General features: G+C 46.9%; 1 protein-coding gene across 2 annotated transcripts; it reads left to right on the top strand.

Annotated features, from left to right (window-relative positions):
• Positions 1-22,268, top strand: LRP3 (LDL receptor related protein 3). 2 transcript variants are annotated; one of them, XM_087728776.1, is made up of 7 exons: positions 1-237; positions 11,684-11,731; positions 13,137-13,275; positions 14,213-14,421; positions 16,508-17,594; positions 19,146-19,278; positions 20,791-22,268. In XM_087728776.1, exons 1-7 carry the CDS (start codon positions 168-170, stop codon positions 21,577-21,579), a joined length of 2,475 nt encoding a protein of 824 aa, XP_087584902.1. In that variant the 5' UTR covers positions 1-167; the 3' UTR covers positions 21,580-22,268. The 2 variants fall into 2 exon arrangements, with proteins under 2 accessions (XP_087584902.1, XP_087584903.1); XM_087728777.1 differs by lacking the exons at positions 1-237; positions 14,213-14,421 and having other exon boundaries at positions 11,689-11,731.
• The last annotated feature ends 5,296 nt before the right edge of the window (positions 22,269-27,564 follow it).

Genomic DNA, 27,564 nt, shown 5'->3' with positions numbered 1-27,564 from the left:
TGGGTCTCCGATCGCGGCGGCGGCGGCGGCCTCCCAATTCAGCCGTCGCCAGCGGGCGAAGCGAGGCGAGGGCCATGGAGCCCGGACGGGATGCTCCCCGCTTGCCCGCGCCGCTGTGATCCTCGCCCGGCCCGGCGGCCGAGGCGCAGCGCGGAGAGCGGCCCGCCATGGAAGCAGCGGCGTCTGCAGAGCCGCGGCCCCCAGGCGCGCTGGGACCGCTGGCTGCGCTCTGCTTGGGTGAGTGGAGGCCAGCCGGATCCCACGCGGGATTCGGATCGCGGACCTTTGGGGAAGGGGGTCTTCCTAGTGGGGAGGGGAGGTAGAGATACCCCAGGTGTGGGGCAGGCGGAGATCAGTCCCCAGGGCTGGGTACGGGGTAGGGGGGCATCTGGTTGTGGGACCCGCAGGAGGAGGAAGCCGGGCGAGGGGGCATCATCCGGATCCCTTGCGCGCACTTTCCCACCCGTGTCCGCTCGATCTGGGCGACCGGGAGCGCTCCCTGCGCTGGGAGAGCCGCAGACGCCCCGCGGATGATCCTAAGGTCATGCAATCCACCTCTCTCCCCCTCCCAACACACACACACAGACTCACACACACAACACAACACAACACATATACGGAGTCCAGGACATCCTAGGGGACTCCTAAGGTCATGCAATCCACCCCTCTCCCAACACACACACACACACACACACACACAACAAAACCACAACACAACACACACACACACACACACACACACACACACACGAAGGAGTCCAGGACATCCTAGGGGACTCCTAAAGTCATGCAATCCACCCCCTTCCCCTCCAAATCTCTCTCTCTCTCTCTCTCTCTCTCTCTCACACACATACACACACACACACCAGGAGTCCAAGACATCCTAGGGGACTCCTAAGGTCATGCAATCCACCCCCTTCCCCATCCAAATCTCTCTCTCTCTCTCTCTCTCTCTCTCTCTCTCTCTCTCTCTCTCTCTCTCACACACACACACACACACACACACACACACACACACACACACACACACCAGGAGTCCAAGACATCCTAGGGGACTCCTAAGGTCATGCAATCCACCCCCTTCCCCCTCCAACTCTCTCTCTCTCTCTCTCTCACACACACACACAAACACACACAAACACACACACACACACACACACACACACACACACACCAGGAGTCCAAGACATCCTAGGGGACTCCTAAGATCATGCAATCCACCCCTCTCCTCCCACCCCCCAACACACACACACACACACACACACACACACACCAGGATCCAGTAAACTGAAGGCGCAGCTTGGAAAGAAAGAAACAAAAAAAAGCGCTTTTGTGCAGGTTAACCTGGACAAGATTTTGCACAGCTGGCAGGTCCCGAGTAGGAGAGCGGTGTTTTGTGCATGACTGCAGCTTCAGCAGGCATGCGTGTTTTTCCTCGTGCAAGGGCACTGCGGGATGAAGTGACATCAGCTTTGTTTGCCGGGTGGGAAGAAGGCACGAGCGCCCGAGTGTGTGTGTGATTCCAGCTGCCACACCAGGGGGTTGCGTGGTGCCGCAGTCGGAGTGGGACCTGTGGTTTTTAAGGTGAGGTGGAGGGGTGGTTTCCTTCTCTCTCTCTGGAGCAGCTTTGGCTAAGTTGGTAGACAAGCCACAATTCCATTTTGCAACAAGTTTGGGCAGTTTGCATGGCTTGATTTGTTGCTGATGACATCATAGAAATTCTATCGCTGCGTCCTGGACATTAAAAAAACTTTTATGAATGTAATCCATTGAAAATTTCCAGATATGAATAATGCATAGAGAAAGCAATCTTTTTTTAAAAAAAAAAAACACCAAACAAACGAAGAACCACATTTCAGAATAGATTTTTAGTTAGCTCAAAGGCAGGAAATGCACTTATAAAGCCATTATGAGATAATAATGCAACTATAAAGTCTTATAGTCTTATAAGCTTACCTGAGAAGCCCATTTAGTTCACCCCGGCTTATGTCTGAACAGCTGTATCAATCTGGACTGTAAGGCAAACATTGAGTTGTGACACTGTCGCAAGATAGAAAAGGAATCTAATTTAATGATTTCCTGGGCCAGGAAGTCAAATAGTCTGCAAAATTTCACGGCATAAGCCAGAACATAAGCAATAAGTTTCCGGCCCTTATAATTATGACTCTTCACGGAAACCTGTTCTTTTGGCATCACTTTAATGACTCTGCTCAATTAAAAAATTCTGGAACTCATAATAAGGAACTCATTTCGCTATCCAGGTATATTTATTATAAATAGAATAGGATAGAGTAGAATAGATAATGGAATGGAACGGAATAGAAGAATAGAATAGTAGAATAGAATAGATAATGGAATGGAACGGAATAGAAGAATAGAATAGTAGAATAGAATAGATAATGGAATGGAACGGAATAGAAGAATAGAATAGTAGAATAGAATAGATAATGGAATGGAGTGGAACGGAATAGAAGACTAGACTAGACTAGACTAGAATAGAATAGAATAGAATAGAATAGAATTCTTTATTGGCTAAGTGTGATTGGACACACGAGGAATTTGTCTTTGGTGCATAAGCTCTCAGTGTACATAAAGAGAATAAAATACATTCATCAAGAAAAAAGAAGATACAACACAATGATAGTCAAGGTTACAAATCAACTATCAAATCGTATTAGGAAACAAATAAAAACAATATAAATTGAAAGATGCAAGCAACATGATTCCAGTAATAAGTTGGAAGAGATAGATACTAGTAAGGAAGAAAAGAATAATAGTAATACAGTCTTAGTAAATTATTTGACAGTGTTGTGGAAATTAGTTGTTAAGCAGAGTGATGGCATTCGGGGGAAAAACAGTCCTTGTGTCTAGTTGTTCTGGTGTGCAGTGCCCTATAGCGTTGTTTTGAGGGTAGGAGTTGAAACAATTTATGTCCAGGATGTGAGAGGTCTGTAAATATTTTCACAGCCCTCTTTTTGACTTTTGTAGTATACAGATCCTCAATGGAAGGCAGGTTGGTATACACACACACACACACACACACACACACACACACACACACACACACAAGCTTATTTGGTCTAATACTGATTTAAAAATACTGCAATGTTATTTTTACAGGCTTTATGGCAAGGTTGTCTGAGCATTTAACTAGGCTAAGAGAATGGTCCCTTCTTTTAATTTGTACCTGCTCATCTTTAGAAGGCGTAAGAGATGCACTGTGGATGCTCACTATTTTAGCAATATCAAGGATGGGTGGCAGTTGAGAAATATCAGGATATGATGTCCTTTACTATATTTGTTGTTTCATTCTTTGCATTGTTTCCTGTGTGCTCCACTTCCTGTCCCCTCTCCTGCCAATTGCAGCAGCACTTCTTCGTTTTTTCCAGGAGATTTGGTAGAGAGACATTATAGAGAGAAATAGAGAGAGAGTCTGCATAGCGTTAGCAGACTCAGATTTTGATTTACTGCGTATTAGTGATCAAGGACGCACTAGTTGTAAAGAGAAGGCTTTTTTTTTAAACTAAACAATTCCTCTAAGATGATGATGCATCAATGTGGATGAAATCAACAGATTTCTGTCTTGGTAAGTGTGAGTAAGAAGAGTTAATTTGATAGACTGCTTTATAAGTTTCTCTGTGGGTGAGCCCCTCCCAAATACAGTGTTGATAATCAGGTTCTTGACGCTGTCTTAGTGGTTTTCTTTCAGACATTTCATTACCAAACTAGGTAAGATCATCAGTGTGGATTACCTTGTGGGAAGACAAATGGAAAACTTTAAAAAAAAGATTAGAAATAAGCCTTGCCATTTATGCTTAGTATAGGGCAGGGGTCCACAAATATTTTGGTTTCAGGACCCTTAAAAATAACTTGAGGGCCACAAAGGACTTTGGTGGATGGGGATTGTATCTATCAGCATTTGCCGTATTAGAAATTAAAAGGGAGACATTTAAAAATATTTGTTGATTTGTTGATGTGATCCCCACATAATTGTAGTATTGTATTTGTATTTGTATTTATTTGTCTTGTATGCCGCCCACTCCCGAAGGACTCCGGGTGGCTCACAATAGACAAGGGAAGGGGGAAGACTAGACAAAGACAACACTTTAAAAACAAAACCACAACATTCACAATTTCCGCAGGGCTGGATGTTTCACAGGCCCCCCAGCCTGCTGGAGCAGCCAGGACTTGGTGGTTTTGCGGAAAGCCGGGAGGGTCGTAAGGGTCCGGATCTCGACAGGGAGATCATTCCAGAGGGCTGGAGCTGCAACAGAGAAGGCTCTCCCCCGGGGGGCCGCCAGCCGACATTGGCTGGCGGATGGAATCCGGAGGAGACCTAACCTGTAGTAGAAGGAGAAGCTGAGCCTGGAGGGCGGAGTCAAGTGAGTAATCAGCCTAGAGCAGGGGTTTCCAAACTTAGGAACTTTAAGACTTGTGGACTTCAACTCCCAGAATTCCCCAGCCTGGGGAATTCTAGGAGTTGAAGTCCACAAGTCTTAATGTTCCCAAGCTCTCACAAACAATAAAAGTCCCACCCTCTTGAATGCCTTTGACCCTTAAGTGCTGCCCATTGGTTGACTAGATTCTTGTGTATGGGTGTGAGCAATTAAAGCAGCTTACCTGTGTGTGGATCTCATTCTTTGCACCCAATGCCAGTTCATACTTTGAAAACCACTGATCTAGCATAAGTTCCCAATGGAAGTCATTGATACTGGCTATAGTTTGAAGCCAGGAGCTTGGAGCTGGAGGGAATTGAATGTGAGATCAGGCGAGGATGTGTAAATATCTGCATTTATAGATATTGCATTGGTGGATAAACATAGGGTGGAAAAAAAACAGGGATGTAAGCAGCTGCCTCCCCCTCGTCCCCTCCCCAGGTTTATTTTCTCCTCCCTGCCATCAAAAGGAATGCTATTCTATAAATAGAAATAACATAAAAAGCAAGACTCTTTGGGAATACTGTGATGTAGTTTTAATGAAAGGTGCCTCTGCTCTAGGCAATCACACCATGGATGAATTTTTAAGGTCCTTTCAGGTCACATCAAACATTCCCCAGAGCTTACAGGGGGTCTGTTGGGCTTCTGTTGGCCTAGTCAGTGGAGCAAGCTAGTTGTAGCTTCTTCAGGAAGACCTGGTTAAACAGCCTGCGGAGGTCACGGGAGTCCAGAGTGGGGCACATTGAGATCATCTGCACTTAAGATGACCTTTTTTTTCCTTTTTTTAAAAAAGCTTTTTATTTTTCCATTTTCATAACATATAAATCACGGTTCCACCACAAAACCGCGGACGACAAAATCGCGGTCGACGAAAGCACGTATGTGACGTCATCACAGCGCGACGAAAAAGATTGAAAAATGTAAAAATAAAGCGAAAACCTTACCCTAACCCCCCCAAACCTAACCCTAACCCTAACCCTAAACCTAAACCTAACCCTTAACCTAACCCTAAACCTAACCCTTAACCTAACGAAAAACCTAACGCTAACCCTTAACCTAACGCTAAACGTAACGCTAACGCTCTAAACCTAACCCTAACCTTTAACCTAACCCTAACCCTTAACCTAACCCTTACCTTTATGTGAATCGGCTTGCTGTAATTTAATTTTTATTTCAATTTTTCGATCTTTTTCGTCGCGTTGTGATGACGTCACATACGCGATTTCGTCGACCGCGCTTTTGTGGAACGCGGTTTTGACGGGTCACGATAAATCACATGTATACTATTACATAGCCAACATCATATTTGTATTATTAAATGTTTACATCAATTCATCTTACCATCAACTCCCAAAAACAATTATTGGCTCTTCTGTTCTCCATACACCATATTTGTACCTTATCCATCACTTTCTTCTCCCTCTCTCCTCCCCCTCCCTACCTCCTTTCTTCCCTCTGTCATCCTTCTCTTCTCTACTTCCCCTTCCCCTTCCTCTCTCCTTCTCCTCTCTCCCCTTTCCACTCCTCCTTTCTCTCCTCCTCTTCCCCCCTCCCCTCTCCTATCCCTTTCTTCTTCCCTTACCTCTCTCCTCTACTTCACACTCTTCATCTCATCTACTTGGTGTATTTCAGCTTCTGAGCAAGCTCCATTTTATGCTGATGGTATTTATCATTCCTTTTCAACATACATATCTAATGTCGACATATATCTTCCTCCCCAAAGGTGCTTTTTTCAAAAAGCAGCTGGAATTTCTTTGGTTTTTCTTTGAAGGTGTTTCACTTCTCATCCAAGAAGTTTCAGAGCTGAAGAAGCTTCTTGGATGTGAAGCGAAGCGTCTTCAGAGAAAAATCAGCAAGTCCAGTTGCCCCTTGTAAAAGTACCTTTGGGACTTAAGAGTGGGGTGTTTGAAGTGATGAAAGAAATGTCCTTCTGGGTTCGGCTCCAAGTGGGGAAAAAGACACTGGAGACATGGAGGCTGCTTGGAAAGATGGTTTATTGTTGGACAGGGCCACATGGCTTGAGCCCTGAACAGAAAAGGTGACCACATGCTTCAATGTTGGTGGAGAAGAAGAGAAGGGCTGAAGGAGGGGCTTGCTAGGCTTTTTATAACCTGTTTAGTCCCACCTCTCTGTTTCCTGTTCCTGTGTAAGAAATGTATTCTGATTGGTTGTCAGACTCCCATAGGGCCACGCAGGGGCAACTCTCTGGGCAGTGTTTTGAATCCAGGTTTAGTTGAGTTCTCAGATGCCATGTGGTCAGTTGAGTAAAGGGCCAATATTATCATGCCTTTACTCCCATTCCCCCAGGGGCTGCAGTGGAGAAGTCTTTATTATGTAAAAGGGACTAGCTTGGCCTTTTTAATGGCCCATTAACAGTGGGGATGGGCAGGAAGCTACAGGCAGCTATTCTGTCTTTTAAAACATGTTTCTTTCTTTTTGTATCCAGAGAAATATTCTGCCTTTTCAATATTTCCTAGGATATTTCATTTTTCTGGGAGAGGGCTGGGTGATAACTTCCCACAGAAGAAAGTGTTTTTTCTTTGCCCAGGGGAATAAGGTTTCTGCTGAGATTTGGAGGCACCCAGCCTGTTGTCATTGCAAAGATTTTTTTCTCTCCCAAGTCATGGGCTACTTGGGCTAGCCCCCTCCTCTGGGTGTGAGATAACAACAGAGCAATAACAGAATAATAGAGTTGGAAGGGACCTTGGAGGTCTTCTAGTCCAACCCCCTATTCCATCAGGAGACCCTATACTATTACAGACAAATGGCTGTCATATCCTTTTCTTAAAAAAATCCAGTGATGGAGCATTCACAACTTCCGAAAGCAACCCATTCCACTGGTGAATTGTTCTCACAGTCAGGAAGTTTCTACGTAGTTCTAGGTTGCTTCTCTCCTTGATTAGTTTCCATCCATGGTTTCTGGTCTTCTGGTGATTTGGAAAATAGGTTGACCTCCTCTTCTTTGGGGCAGCCCCTCAAATATTGGAACACTGCTACCATATCACCCCTTTTTCACTAGAATAAAGGTAAAGGTTCCCTTTGCGCATATCTGCTACTTGTTCCCGACTCTAGGGGGCGATGCTCATCTCCGTTTCAAAGCCGAAGAGCCAGCTCTGTCCAAAGACGTCTCCGTGGTCATGTGACTGGCATGACTAAATGCCGAAGGTGCATGTAATGCACACAGAACACTGCTACCTTCCCACCAAAGGTGGTTCCTATTTTTCTACTTGCATTTTTACATGCTTTCGAACTGCTAGGTTGGCAGAAGCTGGGACAAGGAATGGAAGCTCACTCCTTTATGCGGCGCTAGGGATTCGAACTGCCGAACTGCCAACCTTTCTGGTCGACAAGCTCAGCGTCTTAGCCACTGAACCACGGCGTCCCTATTCACTAGACCAGTAGTTCCCAAACTTGGCAACTTTAAGACTTGTAGACTTCAACTCCCAGCAGAGCTGGCTGGAGAATTCTGGGAGTTGAAGTCCGACAAGCTCAGCGTCTTAGCCACTGAACCACGGCGTCCCTATTCACTAGACCAGTAGTTCCCAAACTTGGCAACTTTAAGACTTGTGGACTTCAACTCCCAGCAGAGCTGGCTGGAGAATTCTGGGAGTTGAAGTCCGACAAGCTCAGCGTCTTAGCCACTGAACCACGGCGTCCCTATTCACTAGACCAGTAGTTCCCAAACTTGGCAACTTTAAGACTTGTGGACTTCAACTCCCAGCAGAGCTGGCTGGAGAATTCTGGGAGTTGAAGTCCACAAGTCTTAAAGTTGCCAAGTTTGGGAACCACTGCACTAGACCAGTGTTTCTCAACCTTGGCAACTTGAAGATGTCCGGACTTCAACTCCCAGAATTCCCCAGCCAGCATTCGCTGGCTGGGGAATTCTGGGAGTTGAAGTCCAGACATCTTCAAGTTGCCAAGGTTGAGAAACACTGCACTAGACTAAACATACCCAGTTCCTGCAACCTTTCTTCCTATGTTTTAGCCTCCAGGCCCCTAATCATCTTTGCTGCTCTTCTCTGCACTTAAAACATCTCCCAACTTCCAGATTCTCTATCTTCTTTCTCTTTGTTTCGTTGTTCTGGATTGGAGGTTGTTTCCGGTCAGGGTGTCATTATATTCTCTGATGTATCCTGAGCCGCCTAGAGTCATTTTGAAGTCAGAACCCATCAAGTCAATAAGTGAAATCAAAGGACAAACATGGGGACATGTTGTCATCGTGGCTTGTCCTGACAGCTGAAGTCTGAATCTCCTGGAGCTGTGTTTGTGATACTGCCTGGGCCTCCCGCTAAGCTGCGGTTTGCATAGGCAGGTACCGTATTTTTTGGATTATAAGACGCACCGGAGTATAAGACGCACCGGGGTTTCGAAGAGGTAAATTAAAAATAGAAAAGTCTTTGCGCTCTGCAGGCCTCCCAAACCCTCTGCACACCGCGTTTTTTTGCAAAAGCTTTGGGAGGGTTGTAAAGTGCTTGTGGGGAGATGGGAGGGGCCAAAAACAAGCAAAAACGACCCGTTTTTTTGCTCATTTTTGCCCCTACCCAGCCCCCAGGAGCACTTTGCAAGCCTCCCAAATCCTCTGCACCAGTGGTGGGTTCCGGATCCTGTTGCAACCAGGCGTCCACCACATGAACATGTGCAGCACGCATGCACACATGTGCACATGCGTATTTACTGCCCGTGATGCTCCAGCTTCGCGGGGCATCGCGCAGGCACCGTATGCTCTGGCTGACTTAGGGCCAATTACCAGGAGACTGGGAGTTTTAGTTCCCCTTTAGGCATGAAAGCTATCTGGGTGACTTTGGGCCAATTACCAGGAGACTGGGAATTTTAGTTCCGCTTTAGGCATTGAACGCCATCTGGGTGACTTTGGGCCAATTACCAGGAGCCTGGGAGTTCTAGTTCTGCTTTAGGCATGAAAGCCATCTGGGTGACTTTGGGCCAATTACCAGGAGACTGGGAGTTCTAGTTCTGCTTTAGGCATGAAAGCCAACTGGGTGACTTTGGGCTGATTACCAGGAGACTGGGAATTTTAGTTCTGCTTTAGGCATTGAACGCCATCTGGGTGACTTTGGGCCAATTACCAGGAGACTGGGAGTTCTAGTTCTGCTTTAGGCATGAAAGCCAACTGGGTGACTTTGGGCCGATTACCAGGAGACTGGGAGTTCTAGTTCTGCTTTAGGCATTGAAAGCCATCTGGGTGACTTTGGGCCAATTACCAGGAGACTGGGAGTTCTAGTTCTGCTTTAGGCATTGAAAGCCATCTGGGTGACTTTGGGCCAATTACCAGGAGACTGGGAGTTCTAGTTCTGCTTTAGGCATGAAAGACAACTGGGTGACTTTGGGCCAATTACCAGGAGACTGGGAGTTCTAGTTCTGCTTTAGGCATGAAAGCCAACTGGGTGACTTTGGGCCAATTACCAGGAGACTGGGAGTTCTAGTTCTGCTTTAGGCATGAAAGCCAACTGGGTGACTTTGGGCTGATTACCAGGAGACTGGGAGTTCTAGTTCTGCTTTAGGCATGAAAGCCATCTGGCTGACTTTGGGCCAATTACCAGGAGACTGGGAGTTCTAGTTCTGCTTTAGGCATGAAAGCCAACTGGGTGACTTTGGGCCAATTACCAGGAGACTGGGAGTTCTAGTTCTGCTTTAGGCATGAAAGCCAACTGGGTGACTTTGGGCCAATTACCAGGAGACTGGGAGTTCTAGTTCGGCTTTAGGCATGAAAGCCAACTGGATGACTTTGGGCTGATTACCAGGAGATTGGGAATTTTAGTTCTGCTTTAGGCATTGAAAGCCATCTGGGTGACTTTGGGCCGTGCGGAAGCCCCAAACAGCTTAAATACAGGTAAGGAGCGCAATTGGGCGGAGAACCGTAATGGAACAGTATGGTGCTTCCAGCAGGCACTGGGGCGTACCGGTCGTATCCCACCCCTGCTCTGCACGTCTAATTTTGCAAAGGGGTGTGTGTTTCAGTAGGCCAAAAATGCTGTCTTCAGTGTATAAGACACACCCAGATTTTTACCCTCTTTTTGGGGGGGGGGGGAAGGCGTGTCCTACTCCAAAAAATACGGTATTTTTTTGAATAAGTTGCATTAGACCGGTTTGCAGAACATGCCGAAATCTCGGTTTGCACACTGAATTACAATGACCGCTGTGCCACCAATGAGCTAAAGTCTTAGCAGGAAAGGACCAGAAGGCGCTTGGTGACGATCAAACCTGGGAGATGCTGGGAAATGTCTTAAAAGGTTGGGGGAAATCAGAAAAGCAGGGTTTAAAATCCACAAATGTTTGCAGAGGGGACGGAGATGCAGCAGGCAGGCACCTCCGTGGTGGGAGAGTACATCCACCCATCTTAAAGTTGCCAAGTTAAAAAAAAAATACTGTTACCTTCAGGGTCCGCTTTTCAAATCATTGAACGCCACTTTGCATAGTCAGCTGCATCTCCAGGGCTCAGGCCCGCAGTTTGCATGTCTTTGTTGATGGTGTCTCGCCTTCTCTGTTTTGGGTGCCCACAAGGTCGTTGGCATTGCCTTCTAGTTGGCATGCAGTCTTGGCCACGGTGGAAGGTGCTGCTCTCAGGACATATCCATATCAGCAGAGCTGGCCTTCTCTCATCTTCTCTGTAATTGGGGCCATCGCAAAATGCTGCCCAATGGTGCCATTTGTGATGTGGTCAACAAGGGAGATGCTCGGTATCCAATGGCGCATTTGCATTCCCATGGCATGGAGAAGAACTCTCACTCTCTGTTGTTGCTGCCCACCATTCAGTACCATACAGTTCGACAGGGAGGATGGTTGCCTTGTAAAGCTTAGATTTAAGACGGGTTGGCATTCGTCTGTGTCAGGATTGGAAAATACTGGTATAACGAGGGAGCCAACTGTATTTTACAGATCACAATTAAGCAAATCATACTTCATCCTCATTAACACCTCCTTGGTATAGATCAGGGCTGTCCAAACTTGGCAACTTTAAGTCTTGTGGACTTCAACTCCCAGAATTCTTCAGCCAGCCAAAATCCTAATTTGTTTCCCCAACAGACTTCCCACTTCACAAAATGTTGCTGATATGTTCCCACATTCTTTTACTCATCATGCTTTTACTTCCACAAAAAGTTAAGCCCAAGCTGGCTTGTAGCAATCTTTTCAAAACACATCTGATAGAGGTGTATGTTTTTGATTAATATCTTACGGTAAGTGCCACCTTCCTAATGTCTTAATTCATGTTTTTGGGATTTTCAAAACAGTGAATCTCTTCCTGACTGGGAAAATCGAGAGTGCGGTCCCTTCCTTAGGTAAGATAAATTTCCCTTTAATTATCATTTATGTTTCATAGTCTTCCTGGTGTGACTCGTAAGCCCGGATAAGTATCATGTTAAGAAAAAGATGGGCCCTTTCCAAATAAGTGAAAAGGTATTGCATAAAAAGCATGAATCAAAAGATAATGCTGATATGTTCCCTGAATGACTTCCAATGGTGGTATTCAGCCAGTTTGGACTGGTTCAGGAGAATTGGTAGTGGCGACCTGCCCACCCGCCTCGGCGCTATGCCGTCCTATTTAGTCACGTTTTCTAAGCCGCATTCAAGCGAGCGCGCCAGAGGTGGGTTCCTACCAGTTCGCACCTATTCGGTAGAACCGGTTCGTCAAATCTACGGAACCGGTTAGAAGAGGTTCCACCAGTGGACCCGGAAAGCAGGCCACACCTACAGAAGAGGTTCCGAAATTTTTGGAAACCCACCACTGGTCCTTGGATATGATTATTCTACACTATCCTGCTCATATTTATAAAACTCAGTGCCTCTGTGAAAGGTAAGGATGACTACTGCGTTTGTGGTGCAATCAGAACATTGCGTGTGTTGAAGTTGTTTTAACGCAAACCAAAGATGCCTTTAAAAAAACAAGTTTACATCATATTCTTATGCATGCCAGTGCTGTGTGTGAGGTAATTTAAGGTGGTTCTGACAAGTGTCGTCGGCATCTTCATATCCGGTCACATGGGTGGCAAGCCACTCTCATCCGGTCACATGGGCAGCAAGCCACTCCCACAAAGGAGGCCACACCCACAGAGTAGGTTCGAACAATTTTTGAAACCCACCACTGGAGCGCGCTCACAATTTCGGTGTGCGGTGAACCAGTGGTAAAAGTATGTGAAAGCCACCTCTGATGACTTCCTTAACATTTCACTCATCATATGGTCAATCGCATCTTCTTATCCTGCCTGGGGTTCAGAAACAACACCGGGGCGATAGATGTAAAACTTCCCCTGCTTCCAAAACTTACTTTGGAAAGTAAAACGTCTGTCGGTTTAGGAGGAAAGTGAAAAAAATCAATTGCCTCTTAGGATCAGCTGATCTCTCTCTCTCTCTCTTTTTTAATGGCACTTAGCTTTGCTTCTAAATTCTGCCTGACGATGAGGAAACTTCTTAACCGATGTTTTTGCACGTCATGTTCATTTCTTTGGCTCGCCTTGTGCAAAAAAAAAAAAAAAAAATCCTTTCCTTTTGGCAGACCTATTTAGGGTATTGATTGTGTCCTAGGAAAAAATCCTGTCCCAGCACATTTCAGCCAGGCGAGCAAAAAGTTTAGTAAAGTAGAAGGAACAGGAATTGATAAGGCAAAGACCAACCCCATGGTGTTTCTTCCCCAAATGGGCAAATGCTGTGGTTTTAACCGTCTGTTTCTGATGCTACCTCCCACAGCTGCTTGCAGTGGAAAACCAGAGCAGCACATGGAACGGCGAGGGGTCATATATAGTCCTTCCTGGCCACTCAACTATCTCCCGGCTATGAACTGCAGCTGGTACATCCAAGGAGATCGCGGCGATGTCATCACTATTAGGTGCGTTGTATGATTTCTTTCTTTCTTTCTTTCTTTCTTTCTTTCTTTCTTTCTTTCTTTCTTTCTTTCTTTCTATCTATCTATATATCTATCTTTCTATTTTTCTATCTTTCTCTCTCTCTCTCTCTTTCTCTCTCTATCAATCTGTCTGTCTGTCTGTCTATCTATCTATCTATCTATCTATCTATCTATCTATCTATCTATCATCTATCTATCTATCTATCTATCTATCTATCTATCTATCTATCTATCTATCTATCTATCTATCTATCTATCTATCTATCTACAGTATCTATCTATCTATCTATCTATCTATCTATCTATCTATCTATCTATCTATCTATCATCTATCTATCTATCTATCTATCTATCTATCATCTATCTATCTATCTATCTATCTATCTATCTATCTATCTATCTATCTATCTATCATCTACTGTATTTTTGGAGTATAAGACGCACCAAGGTTTTAAAGAGGCAAATTTAAAAAAAAGTAGGTAGGTAGATAGAGAAATAGAGAGAGATAGAGAGATAGAGAAATACAGTAGGTAGGGAGGAAGAGAGAGTGTAGGTAGGTAGGTAGGTAGGTAGGTAGAGGGATAGAGAGAGAGAAAGAGAAAGAGAGAGAGAGAAATACAGTAGATAGGTAGGGAGAGAGAGAGAGTAGGTAGGTTGGTAGGTAGAGGGATAGAAAGAAAGAGAGAGAGGCAGAGAAATACTGTAGACAGATAGGGAGAGAGGGAGTAGGTAGTTGGTAGTTAGGTGGTTGTGTTCATGCAATTGGTTGTACTTAAAGAAGTGAAAAAACACACATCTCTGAAGTTCTTGAGAAGGTTAGGAGGCCAAGTGCCATCCCTTCCAAAGGTCACCAATCTCTGATGTTGCTTTTCCTTCATTTGTATGTCTTCTTTTTTTCTCCATCTTTTTGTCTTGATAGTTTTAAGAACTTTGATGTGGAGGACTCTCCCAAATGTTCCATAGACTGGTTGATGATGGGTCCTTCTTCCAAAGGGGAGGAGTACAAAGTCTGTGGATCTTTTATCCCTCCTTCGTTCATCTCTGCCAGGGACCACATCTGGATCTTTTTCCACTCAGATCCATCAAGTTCAGCGCAGGCTCAGGGATTTCGCCTTTCTTACATTCGAGGTAACATCTGCTCTGTTGGTTCATTACATTTCATTTCTGGACATCATGTCTGTGAGAGAGATTAATTCCATGTCATCCTTGCAAAGATACTGGGCAGGCTTTCCGATGAGGAGCCGAGGTGGCGCAGTGGTTAGGGTGCAGTACTGCAGGCCACTTCAGCTGACTGTTATCTGCAGTTCAGCGGTTCTAATCTCACCGGCTCAAGGTTGACTCAGCCTTCCATCCTTCCGAGGTGGGTGAAATGAGGACCCAGACTGTGGGGGTGATATGCTGACTCTGTAAACCGCTTAGAGAGGGCTGGAAAGCCCTATGAAGCGGTATATAAGTCTAACTGCTATTGCTATTGCTATGAAGAGAGAACAACAAACTGGAATAAGCTAACACACCTTAGAGTAAACCAGACATAAACGCACATCTCTTGGATCCATCGCCAACACAATTTTCACTGTGACCTAGTTCACACTGCGATGTACGTGTGTCTTGATTTCGGCTCAGCACATTGAACATAGATAGCCAGGAAGGTTTGCGGACTACATTTAAAGCTCTTGTAGTACTAATATAGCCTTTATTGTCATTGTACATCATGTATACAACGAAATTGGTCTTAGCCTCACGGGTGAAATCCATGACAAAAAAAAATGCGAACAACATAAATAGTATAACGAATAATCCCTATGCAAGTAATTAGAAAAGAAAAAGAAAGAGAAAAACTAGTCAGATAGAAATTATTTTTAAATAGTTTATTTATGGCTTGCTTCATTAAATAAACTCATTTTTGTGCAACAAACAATATCGACCGACCATGGCTTAATGTGATGTGTGAACCCAGCCATACTCCTGTCGTCTCTCGTGGCTTTTGTCAATTCCTGTGGGTGATGTTTCTGTATAACAAAACTATCAAGTGATTTATGAGTAGAGTTGGGTAGGCTAAGAGATAGAACCGTGGGGAGAATATTTTGCTTGGAGCAAGTTGGAAGCGGAAGGTTGCGCTTGGCAAGATAGAATTTCAGTGTTGTGTTATGTTGCTGTTTTAGTGAGTCTGATCCTCTTCACATGGATATACTGCTAGTGGAGAGACCAGCAGACAATATTGGGCTGCGGTTTAGTTATGGAAGCTTTAAAAAAAATGAAAGAAGGCAACAATAAACTTGTTTCGTTGGCAAGAAACCTGCCAAGATGGGTCTATCGAGTAGCACTGAGTTCAGTGAAACTTTATCTTTAATATCAGGATAGCAACCAGAGATCACTCCATACTTACACTCCATACAGTTCATACACTCTACAGCTCTAATCCCACTTTAGTCATGAAAGCCATCTGGCTGACTTAGGGCCAATTACCAGGAGACTGGGAGTTTTAGTTCCGCTTTAGGCATGAAAGCCATCTGGCTGACTTAGGGCCAATTACCAGGAGACTGGGAGTTCTAGTTCTGCTTTAGGCATTAAAGCCAGCTGGGTGACTTTGGGCCGATTACCAGGAGACTGGGAGTTCTAGTTCTGCTTTAGACATTGAAAGTCATCTGGGTGACTTTGGGCCAATTACCAGGAGACTGGGAGTTCTAGTTCTGCTTTAGACATTGAAAGTCATCTGGGTGACTTTGGGCCAATTACCAGGAGACTGGGAGTTCTAGTTCTGCTTTAGGCATTGAAAGTCATCTGGGTGACTTTGGGCCGATTACCAGGAGACTGGGAGTTCTAGTTCTGCTTTTGGCATGAAAGCCAACTGGGTGACTTTGGGCTGATTACCAGGAGACTGGGAATTTTAGTCCTGCTTTAGGCATTGAAAGCCATCTGGGAGACTGGGAGTTCTAGTTCTACTTTAGGCATGAAGGCCAGCTAAGTGACTTTGGGCCAATTGCGGGGCAACTGGGAGTTCTTGTCCTGTCTTAGTTATGAAAAACAACTGGGTGACTTTGGGCCAAGTCACCAGGAGATTGGGAGCTCTAGTTCTGCTTTAGGCATGAAACCCACCTGGGTGACTTTGGGCTTACAAAATAAGAAAGGCAGGTGGGAAAAAATGTCTAATGACTAATGATAAATGACTAATGCTTGCAGCCGAAGTTCCTAACTCTTCTCCCTTACTTCTCAGGAAAGGTTGGCCAAGCCAGCTGCCAATCGGACGAATTCCGCTGCCTCAATGGCAAATGCATCCCCATCACTTGGAAGTGCAATTCCATGGACGAATGTGGGGACAACTCCGACGAGAAAAACTGCAGCCTCCCCCCGACGGAGCCCCAGTCCAACATCTGCCCTTCGGGGACCTTCCAGTGCAACATTCCCCATTCCACCAAGTGCTTGTTGAACGAGCTGAAATGCAACGCCGTGAAAGACTGCAGCGACGGCTCCGATGAGGAAAATTGCCCCGATCTCTCCTGCGGCAAGAAACTCAGCAATTTCTACGGCTCGTTCGCCTCGCCGGATTTCTTCCGCCTGGACCGGAATCGGGCCGACCTCTGTTGCACGTGGAAGGTGGACACGCAAGATAACCGCCACGTCCTCCTGCAGCTCAGTTTGCAGCTGGGCTACAAGGATTACGTGAAGGTGTACGACGGCTTAGAGGAGAAAGCCGACAAGCTGATGGAGACGCTCTCGTATCGGAACAATAAGCACTCGGTCAGCCTGGAGTCCGCCAAGGGGCAGATGACCATCTTGTACTACGCCTGGTCGAAAAGCACCGGGCACGGGTTCAACGCGACCTATCAAGTCAAAGGGTATTGCCTTCCGTGGGAGCACCCGTGCGGGGACGAGGAGGAGTGTTACTCCGATAAGCAGCACTGTGACGGGTGGTGGCATTGCGCCAATGGGAAGGACGAGGAGAATTGTCCCGCCTGCCAGAAGAACGAGTACCCCTGCGAGGGGAATAGCGGGCTGTGCTACTCCTTGCTCGACCGTTGTAACAACCAGAAGAACTGCCCCAACGGGTCGGACGAGAAGAACTGTTTTGTGTGCCAGCCGGGGAACTTCCATTGCGGCACCAACCTCTGCATTTTTGAGACCTGGCGTTGTGACGGCCAGGAGGATTGCCAAGATGGCAGCGATGAGCACAACTGTTTGGTGATCGTGCCCCGGAAGGTCATCACGGCTGCGCTTATCGGGAGCCTGGTCTGTGGGCTGCTGCTGGTGATCGCCTTGGGTTGTGCCTTCAAGCTGTACTCCCTGAGGAGCAGGGAATACCGGTGAGGAGAAGAGGGCGCTGTTGGGACTGTGTTCTGACCCAGCTCCCCAAACACGACAAACCTTCTGAAGTTAACTTTATTAGGAGCGCCGGCAGCCCCGGGAAACAGTTTCTCTCTCACAGCAGGCTAACAAGTCCCTGTGGACGGAAGATGAATAGTTGTCTTCCACATCTATTCGTCTCCGCCCCCTGCCTTTTATCCCAAGGGTGGGGCTTTGCTAGCAGTGATGGCTCTTCCGTCCCAAGGACCGGCCCATAGATTTCCATTGTTCTCCTCTCCTCCGTGACCCGTCAAAACCGCGCTCGACTAAACCGCGCCCGATTAAATCGCGTCACTGACGTCATCAATAGGGCGACAACAGCCAGCGCAGAGAAAGAAGGGCGCTTTGAATAGCGCTTTGAAAGCAAGCCGATTCAACTTAAGGTAAGGGTTAGGTTTAGGGTTAGCTTTAAGGTTAGGTTTAGGGTTAGGTTAAGAGTTAGGGTTAGGTTTAGGGTTAGGTTAAGGGTTAGGGTTAGGGTTAGGTTTAGGTTTAGGGTTAGGTTAAGGGTTAGGATTAGGTTTAGGGTTAGGTTAAGGGTTAGGGTTAGGTTAAGGGTTAGGTTTAGGATTAGGTTTAGGGGGGTTAGGTTTAGGTTTAGAGGTTAATTTTAGGTTTAGGGTTTACAGCGTGCTTCTGTCTCCGTGCTGTTGTCGCCCTGTTGATGACGTCAGCGACGCGGTTTAGTCGGACGCGGTTTTGTCGAGCGCGGTTTTGTGGTGGAACCCCTCTCCTCTGCCTTCTGCGCATCTGCGCTTCAGGCACTGGACCCAGCTGTTTCTCCTCTTCCTCATCAGCCACCTCCAGACCTGGGGGCTGTTGACTCTCCAACTGAGGGCTGACAGATGGCCCAGACTCCGCCTCTGTCTCTCTCTCTCTTTCTCTGACAGCTTCATTCCCTCTTCCCCTCAGAGCTCCCAGGTTGCCTTGATGCTCCCACATCTCCTCCTCCTCTGATTTGGCTGCTGGAAGGGCTGGCTGCCGGCAGGCCACAACAGAATGTTTTTAGGGGGAGGCGAAGGCCAATCCCAGTGGGGTGAGAAGGTCCCTCAAGTAACCTGGACCCAGGCCGTGTGATCATGTGACCTTGGGGTGCTGCAAGAATTACAAATGCATGCCTTCTGCCAGTTGCCTGATTTTTTTTATTGCGTCACTGTTGGGAATGCTATGACCGTCCCAAGTGTGAGGACCAGTCATAAGTCAGGTGTTTTTTTAAGTAACTTGGAATGCTCCCCAAGCCAGTGTTTCTCAACCTTGGCAATTTGAAGATGTCTGGACTTCAACTCCCAGAATTCCCCAGCCAGCATTCGCTGGCTGGGGAATTCTGGGAGTTGAAGTCCAGACATCTTCAAGTTGCCAAGGTTGAGAAACACTGCCCTAAGCAAATGGTTGTAAATCAAGGACTTCCTGTAGATGGAAAGAAGCAAGAAGCGAGCCACTTGCCCACACTTGATGTTACCTGGTCAGTTTCTCTCCTCCGTCCCTCATTTTTCCTTTGATCCCATTTCCAGGGCATTTGAAACCCAGATGACTCGCCTGGAGGCGGAGTTCGTAAGGCGCGAAGCTCCTCCTTCTTACGGGCAACTGATCGCACAAGGCCTCATTCCACCCGTGGAAGACTTCCCTGTTTATAATGCATCCCAGGTAAGGTCTTCTAAGAATAGAGTAGAGCAGAGCAGAGCAGAGCAGAGCAGAGCAGAGCAGAGCAGAGCAGAGCAGAGCAGAGCAGAGCAGAGCAGAGTAGAATAGAATAGAATAAAGAAAATAAGAATAAAGCTGGAAGAGACCTTGGAGTTCTTCTAGTCCAGCCCCCTGCTCAAGTAGGAGAACCTATACCATCCCCAACAAGTGACTATCCAGGCTTTTTTTAAACCTCCATTGATGGAGCACCCTAGTGGTGGGTTTCAAAAAAATTTCGAACCTACTCTGTGGGTGTGGCCTCCTTTGTGGGAGTGGCTTGCCGGCCATGTGACCTGGTGGGAGTGGCTTGCCGGCCATATGTTTTCTTTCTCTCTCTCTCTTTCTCTTTCCTTCCTTTTGTCTCTCTGTCCCTTTTTCCTTTTTTTCTTTCATCTCTCTCTCACTTTTTCTTTCTTTTTTATTTATTTATTTCTTCCTTTCTTTCTCTTTTTCTCTCTGTGTGAGTCTGTGTGTGTGTGTATGTGTCAGTGGTGGGTTTCAAAAGAGTTTGGGACCTCTTCTGTAGGTGTGGCCTGCTTTCCGGGTCCACTGGTGGAACCTCTTCTAACCGGTTCGGTAGATTTGACAAACCGGTTCTACCGAACTGGTGCGAACTGGTAGGAACCCACCTCTGGAGCACCCACAACTTCTGGAGGCAAGCTGTTCCCTTGGTTAATTGTCGTTACCCTTAGGAAGTTTCTCCTTAATTCCAGGTTGCTTCACTCTTTGGTTAGTTTCCAACCATTATTTCTTGTCCTGTTCTCCGGTGCTTTGGAGAATAATTTGAGCCTCCTCTCTTTTGTGGCAGCCTCACTAATACTGGAATACTGCTATCATGTCACTCCCAGCACTTTTCTATAGATTTGCAAGACCCAAAATCTGCAGTGCTTCCTCATATGTTTTAGTCTCCAAGCCTTTGATGATCTTAGTTGCTCTTCTCTGAACTTTTTCCAAATTCTCAACATCTTTTAAGTAGTACTGTGACCAAAACTGGTTGCGGTACTCCAGGTGTGGTCTTACTTGTCTCTGGCGTGGCACAACAAAACCGTGCTCGTCAAAATAGCGGTGATAAAACTGCGTCACTAAAGCTGCGACGTCATCACCGCGCGTCATCACCGCCGCGACAACAGTGCGGTGACAGAAGGGCGCTTTAAAACAGCGCGGTGGCAGAAAGCCGATTTAAATTAAGGTAAGGGTTAGGATTAGGTTTAGGGGTTTGCTTTAGGGTTAGGTTAGGTTTAGGGTTAGGGTTAGGGTGCTGAGTGCTTCGGAAGGCGCGGATTTGCCCTCCGCGATCATGTCATCGCGGTAGGATCACATTTTTCCTTAGCGCTTCGAACAGCGCGGATTTGCTCTCCACACGTATGTCGGCGCGGATAAGGGCTTAGTGGTTTTGTGGTGAATCAAAATTAGAGTTTTGACAAAACTCCCTAAGGAAAATATTTGATTTTTTTTTCTTTTTTAAAATCTTTGCAGGCTTCCGTGCTGCAGAACATCCGAACGGCCATGAGGCGGCAAATGAGGCGCCATTCCTCGAGGCGTGGCTCTTCCCGCCAACGTTTGGGTAGACTCTGGAACAGATTCTTTCACAGGCCGCGAGCGAGAGGCCAGGTTCCCCTCTTGCACACCGCCCGCACCTCCCAGACGGTCCTGGGGGACGGGATCCTGAACTGCACAGATGGGGCCCCAGCGGAGAGCCTCCCGGCCTCTCCCGAAGAGGGTTGCGGCCCACCTGGAGGGGTTTCCGAACCTGGCAACAGCTCCTCAGCCTTGGAGGCAGAAGCAGCAGAAGTCCCGTCCACCGAGAGTGTGCCTAGCCCTTGCCCAGCTGCTCTGCCAGATGCTGAGGGCCAGCACAGCTGCATGGCCGAAGATGCCCCTGAGGGCAGACTAGCACAAGCTGCTAAAGCAGATTCAGGAAGGACATTTAGGGACCCTCTGCTGGAAAGAGTGACAGAAATTCACCAATGGGGACGGGTGTCACATGGCAGGACAGCTGGAGACGGCAGACATTCTCAGCTGCTGAGGGAAGAGCTGCGTCATTCAGTGCCCTTAAAAAACTGGGAGTCCGGGTACCCGGAAAGCCACGGAGCCCTCCCTCTTCGGGGGGAACGCCAGCCCAATGGAGACCCACACTCCTGTCATGAAGAACCTTTTGGCATTCACCCTCCTCGTTGCCATTCCATGGAAGTGCCAATAGCCGCCTCCCCGCTCCGCACCTCTGAAAGGACCCCCAGTGACGACGAGTCTTTGTTGGTGTGCTGAAGGGTCGTATTCGCAGGCAGACGCACCACCGCCAGGCAAATGGCACAGGTCCCATTATCCACGTCCTAGGTGCAGTGACACCATGGGGCACATCACCTTGCTAGCTCCCTGGTGCGCGTGCCACAGTAGGAGTCCCCGCCCTGAGCTCGGGCGCACCACCGCCAGGCAAATGGCGCAGGTCCCATTATCCACGTCCTAGGTGCAGTGACACTACGGGGCACGTCACCTTGCTAGCTCCCTGGTGCGCGTGCCACAGTAGGACTCCCCGCCCTCTGCCGACACCCCCCACTTCTCCTTTGTTTCTTTCTTTACAGCATGTCTGCCTTTGCAAAGAATAACTTAGAGACAGCTGGAGAGAAAGATTCTTCACAGCCTTTCTCTCTTCCCCTCTTTCAGTTATAATTGTGCCAAGATGGATAGAGGATAGATACAATGCTTGTCTCGCTGTAAAAAAAGTAAGGAGGATGACCTTGACAGAGGTAGGATAGATTTGTTACCAAAGCAACCAGAGGAGAAAGCATGGATTACCGTATTTTTCGGGCTATAAGGCGCACCGCAGTATAAGACACACCAAGATTTTGAAGAGGTAAATTTATGCAGATAGTTTGAGAGGCCGGCAAAGTGCTCCTGGGGGCTGGGGAGGGCAAAAAAATGGGCTTGTTTTTTGTGAAAACAGCCCCATTTTTTGCAAAAAATGTAGAGAGTTTGGAAGGCCCGCAGAGTGCTCCTGGGGGGCCTGGGAGGGCAAAAACACCCCTGTTTTTGTGAAAAATGGGCCCATTTTCACTTTTCACTCATTTTGTCCTCCCCAGCCAACAGCCAATAAATTGAAAGATGCAAGCAACATGATTCCAGTAATAAGTTGGAAGAGATAGATACTAGTAAGGAAGAAAAGAATAATAGTAATACAGTCTTAGTAAATTATTTGACAGTGTTGTGGAAATTAGTTGTTAAGCAGAGTGATGGCATTCGGGGAAAAACAGTCCTTGTGTCTAGTTGTTCTGGTGTGCAGTGCTCTATAGCGTCGTTTTGAGGGGAGGAGTTGAAACAATTTATGTCCAGGATGTGAGGGGTCTGTAAATATTTTCACAGTCCTCTTTTTGACTTGTGTAGTATACAGATCCTCAATGGAAGGCAGGTTGGTGTACACACACACACACACACACCACACACACAAGCTTATTTGGTCTAATACTGATTTAAAAAAACTGCAATGTTATTTTCACAGGCTTTATGGCAAGGTTGTCTGAGCATTTAACTAGGCTAAGAGAATGGTCCCTTCTTTTAATTTGCACCTGCTCATCTTTAGAAGATGTAAGAGATGCACTGTGGATGCTCACTATTTTAGCAATATCAAGGATGGGTGGCAGTTGAGAAACACTTTGCAAGCCTCCCAAACCCTCTGCATGTACATTTTTATGAAAAACGGGATGCGTGGGGGCAGGGTTTTTGGAGACCAAAAATGCTGTATTAAGTGTATAAGATGCACTCAGATTTTCACCCTCTTTTTTGGGTTGAAAAGGTGCGTCTTATACTCTCAAAATACGGTAAGTCCAAAACAAGCAGGAAGAATGCCGAACTGGCGCAGACACTTTCCTAATTCTCCTGAGTATAAGAAGGAGGGTGGGGGAAGTCCAGCGCAATCAGACTTACAAGATTCCATTATTATAGCCAACCTCGACAAAAATACCATATTTTTCAGAGTATAAGACGCACCCTTTTCCCTCAAAAAAGAGGCTGAAAATCTAGGTGCATCTTATACACTGAATATAGCATTTTTTTGCCTCCAGAAATCCCACCCCCTTCACCAAAATGGCTGTGCGTAGCCTTTAGGAGACTCTCAGAGTGATCCTGGGGGCTGGGGAGGGCAGAAATGAGTGAAAAACGGGCCGCTTTTTGCTCAATTTCCCCCCCAGCCCCCAGGAACACTCTGTAAGCCTCCTAAAGGCTATGCATGGCCATTTTTTGGTGGGGGAAAGGGGCCCGTTTTCGCAAAAAACGGGTCATTTTTCAGAGATCTGCAGAGTGCAAAAACTTTTTTAAAAAAATGTGCCTCTTCCAAATCTTGGTGCTGCGTCTTATACTCGAAAAAATACGGTAGTCTTAGCGTTGCTGTGGAGTTGATTCGTGGTCTGGACTCCCTGATGGGTTGGACGCTGCCCTGGGTAGTTCCATGTGCTGTGTGAAAGCTGTTGAGACCACAGCTTTGATGGCGTATCCTGTATGAACCTAGTCAGTTGTGGTTTATTCAATAGACCGTGCTTAACCCACAGCGGAAGGTCAGCTTTAGGAATTCGAGCTGGAAAGTTGACAATCCCACCTGTGCTCTTCTGGTTCATTTTACTGCATATTTGTGGCTAAAGAGTGGACATGTCCAAAATTTACTGAGGTCCTTTGGCACTTTGGTTATATTGAATGTAAGGCTGGGTTTGATACCCTCGGATAAGTAAGTCTATCCATGGGTAAAGAGGAACCATACGTGGCTGACTGTTAAGAAAGAGGTCATTTATGGTGGTAGTGAAGTGTTCTTTCTAGGTCAGGGATGTCAAACTCAAGGTGCTTAGATCTGGTCCACAGGACCGTCCTGGAAACAGCAAAAGACCAACCCGTGGTGTCTCTGCCAGCAAAAACGGAACTCACATGGCCCTTCTGAACTCCGTTTTTGGCTGCAACGGCCTCCTGCAGCCTCTGTCAGTGAAAACACAGCTCAGGAGGGCTGTGTGAGAGCTGTGTGTGGCCCTCCCGAGCTCCATTTTCGGCTGCAATGGCCTCCTGCAGCCTCTGTCAGTGAAAACACAGCTCAGGAGGGCTGTGTGAGAGCTGTGTGTGGCCCTCCCGAGCTCCATTTTCGGCTGCAATGGCCTCCTGCAGCCTCTGCTGGTGAAAACGGAGTTCAGGAGGGCTGCAGGACATTGAGATGGCCACGCCCACCCCACCATACCCACTCCTCCCCCCCAAGGTCAAACACTACCCTGATAAGGTCCTTAATGAAATCAAGTTTGACACCCCTGTTCTAGATCATCAGAATGTAAGCGGTGTCTTGTTGGCTTGGACACCTGGTCCATCTATTTCAACATCTGTTGTCACGTTGACCAGCCAACTGCTGGCAAAGTCCACTAACTTCATAGAACAAGAGTCGGCAATTTTAAACACTCAAAGAGCCACAAAGGTCCTAACCGGAAGCTTCCCCCCCTCCATTCAATTCTGAAGCCGACCAGAAGTCTGGTTTCCCCACCATAGAGTCTCTTCCTAGTGTGGCGTCCTTTTTCCTCTACCTGTCCTAACCGAAAGCCCTATCAATTGTGGAGCTGACCAGCGACAGGGAGCCACAGCAGAGAGATGAAAGAGCCACATGCGGCTCCAGAGCCACAGGTTGGTGATCCCTGTCCTAGCAAATGGCCTTCAGAGATAGCCTCATTGCCATCAAGGCTAGAGAGCTGCTGATCCCCCAACACTTCCATGAATGGGTCCAACCCTTTTTGGAAGCCACCTGAGCATCACCATTTCTGACCGTTGCTGCAATTCTTCCACTATTTTCATTATTATCCGGGTGGGTGGGGACAACACACACACACTTTCCTTGTCCCTTGACTTTCCAAACTGCACCTGTTCTCCCGGGAAAAGAGGAACTCCGAGTGATCCCCCCCAACTCTTGCAGGTTCACAGAAGTAATCCCAACTCAACACAGTTCCATCTGCCTTTGACCCCTGGATACATGGCTGCAAGGCGAAACCACTGCTGCGAATTAGTCCTGTCTTTGGTTTGTACCTGTCTGTAAAATGGGTTCCCTCTGCTTCTAGAGATATAAACGTTTCTACGACCTAGTCAGAAGCTGTACGAGACCTGGCTAGCTGAGAAGAGCCAGCACAGGGCCTGCGCTGTTATTACTTGGAACTGCTTAAGTGAAAAATCCAATTATTGCCAGTTTATAATATTGGTCGACACTGGGTAAACGATGGTATGGGGAAACCAAGCCCTTGGAGCTGCAATTCTTTTATTTCTTTAAAAAAAAAAAAGTAATAAAGCTTCACCCACTTGCTTGTCTGTTCCTTTCGTGATAAAAGTCAAGAAAACGAACTGGTTGTCTGATACATAAACGGCAGAGTATTGCTTTGATTAGCTGCTAGGCCACTATGATGATAAGCCAACTTTTGGGGATAGTGGGTTGGATCAAACGTGATGTTCAGTAACAATGGTAATGTTGGGTGTGACGCTTCAACTTTTCAATTTCGGCGTTTTAATCTTGTACCTTGCATCCCCTTTGATCTCTCTGGGGTTTTTTGGGGGGGGGGTGAAAAGAGGCCAATTTAAAACATTGAGAAAGTTTGACCAATTCTGGTTTTGCATTTGAGTTCTGTCAACTGTTTATAGCAACATCACACCTATCCTCCGCGAGCTGCACTGGCTGCCCATTGGTCTCCGAACACGATTCAAGGTGCTGGTTATCACCTTTAAAGCCCTACATGGCCTAGGACCTGGGTACCTACGAGACTGTCTCCTGCCACACACCTCCCTTAGACCAATAAGATCACACAGGATGGGCCTTCTCCGGGTGCCTTCAGCAGGACAATGCCGGCTGGTGGTGCCGAGGAGTAGAGCCTTCTCTGTTGGTCATTCCCAACTCTAGGGGGCAGTGCTCATCTCTGTTTCAAAGCTGAAGAGCCAGCGCTGTCCGAAGATGTTTCTGTGTCATGTGGCCGGCATGATTCAACGCCGAAGGCGCACGGAGCACTGTTACCTTCCCACTAAAGCTGGTCCCTATTTTTCTACTTGCATTTTACATGCTAGATTGGCAGAAGCCGGAGCAAGTAATGGAAGCTCACTCTGTTAAGCGGCACTAGGGATTCGAACTGCCGAACTGCCGACCTTTCTGATCAACAAGCTCAGACCTTAGCCACCACGTCTCTATGCAGTAGAGTGTGTGCTAAAATCCTTGGATGCAATCCTCAGGGACCTTCAAAAATAATGTTGAAGAGATGGAGAAAATACTTAACTACACCAAAGGAGAAAGAGTTTAGCAATGTTTAGCAATGTTTTTCAGGTACTGGATATATTGTATGATTTTGCATGATGATGTGTGCCTATTATGTAATGATGATGATGATGATGATTGATGATGGTAATTTAAACATTGCCAGAATCTGGAAAGAGGGCAAACCATCTAATCCTCCTCTTCATTAGATTAGGCATACCCAGTTTCTGCAACCATTCATCATATGATTTAGCCTCCAGGTTCCTCCTCATCAATTTAGTGGTTCTTCTCTGCACTCTTTCTAAAGTCTACTTATTTTTTTATCATGGTGATCAGAATTGGACACAATATTAACAGATTAACAGTGTTGGATGGGACCCTGTAGGTCATCTAATCCAACCCCCACTCCCAGCCTAAGCAGGAGACACTACACCATTACTGACGGATGACAGTCCAGTCTCACCGTATGGTCTCACCAGTGCTGTGTAAAGCGGTATTTCATACTGTGGTGTGAAGTTCTGCAGTGGGTCTTAACCCATTCAGTGGTCTGCAGACCCATGGAGGGGTGGGGGGCAATGTCTTCACTGAGATTTGTGAAAGTATTGTGGCCCGTCAGCAGAGTCAGACAGTGAGGAGATTGGGGAGGAACGTGGGCCAGTCCTGGAGTCTGGGGAAGGCTCTGAAGAGGGCTCTGTGTCGGAGGCAGAGATATGGCTAGGGCTGTCTGACGGTTATCAGCCGCCTTCGGAGTCAGTGAGGCAGAACAGCTGGAGCCTGTTCCCAGTGTGTGCATGCGCAGAGTTGCCAGACAAAGGGAACAGCTAAAGAACAGGGGTCGACTTGGGAGCAAGGCCACAGGTGGACGATGTATGGCCTCTCCAGAGGAAATAAGAGGAGCGAAAGGGGAGTGGAGTTTGCAGGAGACAATTAACTCTGTCTGAAAGATATCGGCCTGGCTACTTTCCAAGCCTGATAAAAGTCGGTAATTGTGAACTATTTTGAAAAACTCGGAA

Source organism: Thamnophis sirtalis, unplaced genomic scaffold (assembly GCF_051295495.1).
Source record: "Thamnophis sirtalis isolate CommonGarterSnake01/CBP01778 unplaced genomic scaffold, rThaSir2_p1.2 scaffold_14, whole genome shotgun sequence".
NCBI lineage: Eukaryota > Metazoa > Chordata > Lepidosauria > Squamata > Natricidae > Thamnophis > Thamnophis sirtalis.
The sequence above is the reverse complement of the archived record's forward strand: the minus strand, read 5'-3'. Positions and strand labels throughout refer to the sequence as shown.